The 8,718-nt window shown below is 27.8% G+C and overlaps 1 protein-coding gene and 1 long non-coding RNA gene across 2 annotated transcripts in view; one reads left to right on the top strand and one right to left on the bottom strand.

Annotated features, from left to right (window-relative positions):
* The window catches only part of LOC111624039 (dimethylaniline monooxygenase [N-oxide-forming] 2-like), a gene marked incomplete at its 3' end in the record, with an annotated part of 3,789 nt that extends 1,173 nt beyond the window's left edge, over positions 1-2,616 (top strand). The window contains exon 2 of the mRNA XM_023366806.1: positions 1,768-2,616. Coding sequence (XP_023222574.1) covers positions 1,768-2,616 — 849 coding nt within the window. The remainder of the gene's footprint in view (positions 1-1,767) is intronic.
* A 2,702-nt stretch (positions 2,617-5,318) lies between these two features.
* LOC111624040 lies at positions 5,319-7,815 on the bottom strand. The gene is made up of 3 exons (XR_002756505.1): positions 7,689-7,815; positions 6,621-7,586; positions 5,319-6,347 (listed from the first exon to the last, which is right to left on the bottom strand). It is a non-coding gene; the product is annotated as an uncharacterized LOC111624040 (long non-coding RNA).
* Positions 7,816-8,718: the final 903 nt, after the last annotated feature.

Here is an 8,718-nt window from a genome sequence, read left to right as displayed (position 1 = left end):
TAGAATAAATAAATAAATAAATAAATAAATTTCCTTATTATTAATTAATATTTATATATTGTTTAATTTATATAAACTTATTTAATTTAAATGAAATATTTAATTAAATAAATAATATTTTATCAATACCTTTCGGTTCCTCTTATATAATAAGCTTTAATAATTAAGGCCTTAGTAAGCTTACTGTTTGTTTATTTATTGCATTGAATTTATTAAACTTAATTCCAAATTACCGGATTATTTAAGGCTGAATTCTCGTGTGAAAATTAAAAATTAGAAATCATTTTTATGATCCCCTTTAAGACTTTTACATTTTTCTACTGAAAGGACTTTGAAAACATTGAGAAACGAAAAATAATTCGACAGTTTATCTGTATGTCAGTGTGTGTGTGGGGGGCACGATTTTGTTTACTCACTTTAATAACTCCTGTGCTTCTTGCCGAAAATTTCTGAAATTTTGCAGGGATGTTTGTGTATTAAGGGATTTATGCTATTAAATTTTACTGATTAAAGGTTAAGAGGTGGGAAAATAAATAGAGGGAATCACTTGTGATATCTGGAGTAGGGTCGGATTCAACTGTTCGGACTTTACTGAAGATTTCACACGTTATTAGCATTTAGAATTTATTTAAAAATATATGTAAAACTCATTTCTATTCTGAAAATTAAAAATATAAAAAATTTTTTAAAATAAAATATAACAGATGGCACCACACGCATTTAATGTTGTCACTGGGAAAGTTAAGTAACTCGTTGCTGGATTTTTATTAACTCATTGTTGAATTGAAAACGATTTAATAAATATTAAACTCGTATTTATTCACTCTTTACTTCATTATTTTCTGAACTAATAATATTATCATTATTATTTCAAATATCATATAGAATTTTTACACAAGTAATATATATATTTTTTAAATTTGTTCATTATAAAAGCAGTAAACTGTAATTATTTATTGCCGTTATGATAGTTTCCTAAGTACTTATTAATATTTAAATGTCAGAATACAGTATCCTAAAAATCGATTTTACTGAGTCTATGAATTATACTGAAATACTTTTGGGTATTACTACTTAATTGCTAAATGTTGTTTGAATTAATGACTGAGTAATTGCCAATTGTTCTAATATTGTTTAATTCATGACATTAATTGTTTTAGGGAATGATCCTAAATTATGCTATGTAATGCATATTTTTCGAATCCTTCCTCCTCTGTCAGAAGTTAAAAGATCTTTTATATTTTTAACAAAACATTTTGACACAAGAAAAATCTACATAATCATAGCGAACGAAAATTATCATCATTGATAAATAAATCTCAGCACATCCTCATCATCCGACCGCCTTATTATGGGCCTGGCCGAACCCATAATGGGCTTGCTAAAAGAAGTCCTCTTAGTGTACTCAGGGCGAAAAGAGTTAATATTTTTTTCCCTTTAGGTAGGTTGCCGTTTTATTAAGGTTCCGTTTTGAACAGGTTTTACTATATCAATATTCTAAGAATGTGGTAATTTTGGAAAATTTCATAATTATTTGTTTTTTTTTCCTTTTTAATTTTAAATTCATTGTTCAAATATTCAAATTCAAATTCAAATATTCATCTTGAGAGAATGAATGAAAGGAAGACAATAAACAATAGATATTGTTTACCATTTAATCAATATAATTTAATGATTTGAAGATATATATAATTATAAAACAATGAATACACATATTGTTATATATCAAATATATAAGAGTTAATCTTTGAAATCTTTTGTTTTTAGGTTTGCTTAAGTTCTCGCAGTGGAACATGGGTTATGCCAAGAGTTGGACCAAAAGGATTACCATTCGATTCTATATTTCGTTCTCGTATATTTTTTCTTATCAGAGAATATCTTCCTGAATTTATTGTAAATACATTTCTGGAATACATAGTAAATTATTATTTTAATCATAAATTATATGGCCTCAAACCAAATTTTGGCTTTATAAATGGACATCCATCGACTAACGATCTTCTTTCTTTTTACATCATTAACGGTTCGATTACTATAAAGAAAGATATTAAAACTCTTACAAAATCAGGCGTAATATTTATGGAAGACGATGCAATCGTTCCGATTGATGATATCATTCTTGCTACTGGATATAATGCTAATTATTTTTTTATTGAAAATGATATCGTTGATTTTTCAAAGGGATTATATAAAGAAATTGTACCACCCGATCTGAAACACAATACTTTAGGATTTATTGGTTTTGTACAATTATTAGGATCTTTCGTGCCAATTGCTGAAATTCAAGCGAGATGGTTTGTGCAAGTTTTAAAAGGAAACATAACCCTTCCATCTAAAATGAAAATGCAAGAATGGATTCGTAACGCAAAATCTAAGAGAATTTCGCAATTTGGAAACAATGATAGATATTCGCTAGAAATTCGTGAAACTTATATAGATGAATTAGCCGCAGAAATTGGTGCTAAACCTTTTTGGCTTAAAATGATTTTATTTGATCCAAAATTATTTTATCACTGTCTGATGGGCCCATTTCTTCCTTATCAATACAGATTAGAAGGACCTCACAGATGGCCTGGAGCTAGAGAAGCCATATTGAAATTCAAACAAAAATTATTTACTCCTTTTATGAAATAAATTTAAAATGTTTCAATGTACAATAATCTTTATTAATAACTATTATTATTTCATTAATGATTAACAAAGAATAAAAGACATATTCTGTACGCAAATAATTAAGTAATCTGGTCATAATTGTTATGTAAAAGTTGTATTTATAATTTATATTAAAAATAAAGATTATACAGAATTATTCAGTTTTAAAATTCAAGGTAATTAATCACAATTATATATAAATGTATAGTTATATTCTTCGTTCCTTATTCATTAAATGTTAGCAATTTTTGTATAAAAATTGGATATATATATATATTTTTTTTTATGAAAGTGTGAGAGATGATCTGATGAACATTAAAGAAAAAGACACGCTGACACTGTACAGGATGTTTATATAAAAATAAAGATTAATGTGTCTAGTAGCTATGATAAAACGGCATCATTCGATTTTATAGTGTACTACGTATATCAGGATCTGTGTTGAGTCTCTTATTATTTACTATAATCTTAGATAAAATGTCAGACCCAATATATCGGATATTGTGATGAAAGTAGAATAGCTGCAAAACTAGAAAAAATGGAAGAATTTAGAACTGGAGAACTGAAAATAAACTACATATAAGTTTGTAAATAAAAATATGTGAAGTAAATACGTATAAATTTTAATGTAAAAAGTAATAGGTAATCATAAATTTGATAAGATAGATTATAAATCTATATTTCAGATAAAGGATGATGAAAAGAGACCGAGCAGGAGTAATAAAATCAATTTTTATTTTTACTAGTTTCTTCACCTCTGTCTATGACTGATAGAATAGTATAGAAAGCAAAACAGAAATTAAGAATGTAGTTATTAGAATCATAACTAATTAGATGAATGGGAGCAGTGGTGGATACAGAAGAATCCAAAGGCTCACTCCTTCACCGTCCGCATTAATAGGTCCTTAACCTCGGCAGTCATCTTAGTGATATTAAACAAATAAGAAATTTAACCATATTTTAAATATATTATGGCTTTTTATTTATTATGTACGTAGCCTATATATAATGATGGTAAACAAAATATCTGAACAGTGGCACAACCAGAAACTTCAAATAGGGAAAAAATTGTATCCATTTTTTTATAATAAAATTTATAATGAAATAATTACTTTTGTATAATGCTTTTTAAGCATTACAAAATAGTAAGCAATGTGTCTATTTTCTTGTAATTTTTTTAAACTTTGATAATTTTTTCGTATTTTTTAAATTTCCTTTACGGGAAACACTCGTGCTCCCTTCTCCCTGATTGCTCCATTGAATCTGAATGACACTAGCCTTCTTTTCTTTGTTATTGGGAATCGACTCAATCCACCTAAGTGGTGTTTCTTTTTTCTTTTTTGTGGAAAAGAGCACGTTTAAGATAAAGGGAAAGTAATTTTCTTTTTAAGAACAAAACTACCGGTAAATTTAACAAACTATATTATTTTACGCCTCTAGTTTCAAAACAATGCAATTTTATACAGTAGCAATTACATTACAGAGAAATTTTCGAAAATCAGTGAATCGAGATGCTTTCAGAAATACTGTAAATACTTACAAACAAATGGCTAATTTGACCATTTTTTGTGCAATTTCACGATTCACATTCTTCACTACACATTACATTATTCTTATCAACATAATCTTTGATCTCATTATTTGACTCGTATTTCTTGTTCATACAAATCATTTAACTTGCAATCATCTGATTAGTGTAAATTTTTCTGTGTTCAGTTGGGCTGACTTTACACTAGAGAAGTCACGTAGAGCGATTTCAGAAGCTAATAGCGATCACAGAATCAGATAAGTGAATAATGGTCATTTTAATATTGTTTTATTCGATATTTATGCTATTTTTTATATTAATTTTCATAATAATATATGTTAAATAACAAATAAACATATGCACACAGAAATGTAAAGTTCATTTTTTATGATGAAGATCCTGGATCTTCTGAAATTCTTGTTTTTTTTTCTGAAATTCTTGTGTTTCTACACGAATTCCTTGTTTTGCCAGTTCTTGAAGATCGTCGTTGGTAAGGTTTTCACCAGAAACTTGCAGTAACTCCTCAATATCCTGCTCATCCACATCTCCTAGTCTTGCTGTATCGATTAGGTTGACAATTTGGTCAACTAACAATACAGCGATAGGTTCTTCTCGTTGAGAATTTTTAGATACCTTCAGCCATAACTTCTTTCACACTCCGTTCGTGCATTTATCGATTAATTCTTGCCAAGCAAAGTCGATATTGCCCATGGCATCCACGATGTTATATTTTTTTTCCAAAATTGCACCAAATAAACATAGATTTAAAGAAAGTACAGCGCTACGACGAATTGCAACCTTTTACTGATTGGTTCGTGTTCGTGAATAATCGTATTATATACGAATCAATGAAATACCCGATAATGTGTGTAAATTTTGAGCTGTTTTTAGGCTTCGAACAGACCGCGTTATATGGAACCAGCGTTAAACGAGGTCTTACTGTACTTTCGAAATTTCTGTCGAGTGTTCTTAGTTTGTGGAAATTTTTATCTCTAAAAGTTTGATAAAATGTTCACACATTAAGCCACAAAGCCACGTCAAGGCGACACCCATTTTGTGGTAGTTTTTTATTTTCCAGAAACTAACCCTGATTGTTAGACAGAATAACAATCAGAGAATAAAACTGGATATTCGCTGCTATTTCATTTATTCGGTTAACTTAAATTATTCACGTAAAATAAGATTATTATACCATTGCAATCAAATGTTCTTATTAGGGAAAAAGGATTCTTAACATAGTTTTGCCGATACAAAAATAATTTAATGTTAAAAATCATAAAAATTAACGCCTAATTGATATAAATATTCTTCACAACGACTGAAAATTCTTAACTACATATATTGCCATTAATTAATCATCTCAAAATATAAGCAATAGCAACGAATAAAATAATATGAATTGTTTACATAAGTCACATTGAAACATATAATTTTAAAATATGATATTTAATCATATACAGGGATGTTCAATAAGTAATGCTTCCATATTTATATAGAAGCTCAGATGTCAAACTGAAATCTAAACAAGAACTAAGTTTAGCATGTCTTAACACACTTCATTTTCCTACACAGCATCCTTCATGTTCGATACAGATATGTCAATGCTTAATCAGTTCTCGAACTCGTCTCTGTAGAAATCTTTAGTCTCTCGGAACCATTTCCTCAAGGTGGTTTGGACATTGTCACACGTGAAATGAATTCCTTTGATATGTCTCATGAAAGTAGATATTAACCAAGAATCTGAGAGCGCCAAATCTGTGTCAAGAACTTCAAACACCGAGTTTCTGTATGGCTTCTGACATGATAGCAGGGATCTGGGATCTATCATAGTTATATTGCAGAACCATTGGCTTTGTCTGTAGTTTCAGCACCATAAACTGTTACTAATCTTTCATAATTTTTTTGATACTCATTTTTACGATTGATCGATTATAGCTGATAGTGGCATTCTACGCGCCAAGTATCGTCCATTTTAAACAATTAAATTTGAACTACCGTATAACCCAATTGATGCTCTACTATGCTTTAGAAAGTAGCTAATGAAACAAAGAATTATTTGTTGTCTAACTGCTTGCTAAGCAACAGTTTAAGTACAGTATTTACATTAAAAATACCATAACTATATGTTGACAAAAGGAAACAATGAAGAACTTTTTAACATAGTTATCTGTAAAAGTTATTGATAGTTTTTAATCTTAACATAACAGTAATTTTATCCTAATGATTTATTTACGAGTACTATACATGAATTTATACTTTTATACTTAAATTAATAAAATATTTTAATAAATCCATAAATTTTAAATAAGAAATATATGTAGTTATCTTTATCTAAATTTATATTCGTGATTACAAACAATATATTTTATTTATAATTAGATAATAAAATAAATACTATTTCTTTCAACTTATTTGCAATGATAATTATTATTTCTTCTACCTGGAAATTCCGTCATCAACACTAAAACCTTTTACATTATACGAGTCTTCATCAAGCATTACTCTACGTTTCTTCCAACGTCCTCTTCAGAAATTGGCATCTTATTCATAAAAAGTTTATTCTTCGGTCCGGAAACTGGATACATCATTATAAAAGTCTTCTTTTCTATCTTTTAATGTCAAATGCAATGCTGCTTATTTGACACAAGAGAAATGTTTTAAGAAATTTATAACATGTGTTTAATTGAGAAAGGTAATCTGTATTGCTTCATCTTCGCCTTAATATAAAGAATATATGTTAGAGATTTTGGGCATTAATTTTTTATATTTTTATCTCTGCAAACAATTATAGATCTGGAATGTGCGTTGAAATTACATTAACTGCTCCACCGATATTATATATCATATAATACCATTCTGAAAAGTAATTTCAGGAAAATCATTTGAGGTGTGTTACTAAATAGTATATCAAGTATAATTTTAAGATTTGTAAAGTTATAACATAAAATATTATTAAAATATAAGCTTCTATAATAATTCAAATTCGCAGAAGATCCTGATTATTATCTGATAATTATTATCTATATTAAACGAAAATAAGTGTAGAAATTGGGCTACTTATCAGAATTCTTCTTAAAAGAAATGTGCTTAACAAACGTATTTCTTTTACCTACCACACTTTTCTGCAATTTAAATGTAACTATTGATTCTGATAAAATTCCAAATCAAGTAAATGCTGATGATAATATTCCTTTTACTGTTTTATTTGACTTCAATAGTGGGAAGTAGACCTAACTACATTGACTATATTACACATATTTGACACAATTCCGGTTCCTGTATCGATCGTATATTACGAAATACCTTCTTTGTAGTTACAAAGGATGCATTACGTCAGTTACTTTATGTATTTTCTATTTTTATTCAAACATGAAATATCGCTTATAGATTCCGGAATTAAAGTTCTCTGCAAATCAAATTATATCCTTCATAAAAAAAAACATGTTAAAACAATTAAGTGTATCTCCTGAATTGATATTTATTTAAACTATTATAAAGAATTACTTACTTTCGAGTGACGTACTGAATCACAATTCTGCCAAAAAGTCTCGAAAAGAAGACAAGAACAATTAAAACTTCCAGAGATTCTTCCATTTTGGAGAAACAATAGAAAAAATAACAATTGGAAACTATTGTTAATTAAGTATTGACGTCACGAATATATTTAATCATTGAATACGTTTTTAGATTGCCTCTTAAAGCTTACTAGAACAATAGCCATATTGAATCATGTCTGCATGGTTCAATATGGCTATTATTTCACTATGGTTAAGGAATTTAGATTTCTTCTATTTTTAGATCTGTCTTTCGTAGTGTTTTTTAAACAGTTAGATTGATTAATTAATGCGCGGTGTTTAGCATATTATAAACTATATGACAAGCCATACCTTTAGTAGAGTAGGTCTGACACAATATGGAGTCGATCCACTCTTTTATAATTCGATAATACAGTAGGAAACAACTGTTCAATCAATAATAACATAATAAAAATTTAATTTAATTTATTATTTAAAATGATATGTATTGCTTTAGTATATACAATATTATATGAAGTTAAATTTAATGATACTATATACGTAGAAGTGTTAGCGATTTAGTGTTTTTAATGATTAATTGTAACTAATATTCATCAACATTAATCATAAACGGGAATAGAAATTTGTAATTAATTTACTTTAACATTAGTTTAAAATAAACTTAATATAACTTACGAAAGTTTTAATAGAAGAAAAACATCAAAAAATATAAGCACATGCAAACAATTTATAACAAAAAAGAAAACAAGGAAAGCCACTTCTTATAACTATTAAAATTTTAAGTCTTGATTTAAAGCATTTTTAATGGACATTTTTATATGGTAATAAATGGAAGATATTTGCATTTACCTCAATATATACGTTTTTAAAGTTTTTAAAAAGCGTATTGATTTAGCACCATCGTTATTCACCTCTAAAATTGTCACTAAATCGAGTATGGTGATAACCTAAAGTATCTCAAACAAAGGATTCGAATTATGTAGTATGTAATCATTAAATCTA

This window comes from Centruroides sculpturatus, unplaced genomic scaffold, assembly GCF_000671375.1.
Source record: "Centruroides sculpturatus isolate CEXI.00-Female unplaced genomic scaffold, Cexi_2.0 scaffold192, whole genome shotgun sequence".
Taxonomy (NCBI): Eukaryota; Metazoa; Arthropoda; class Arachnida; order Scorpiones; family Buthidae; genus Centruroides; species Centruroides sculpturatus.
Note: the sequence above shows the minus strand (reverse complement) of the source record. Positions and strands in the feature narration are given on the sequence as shown.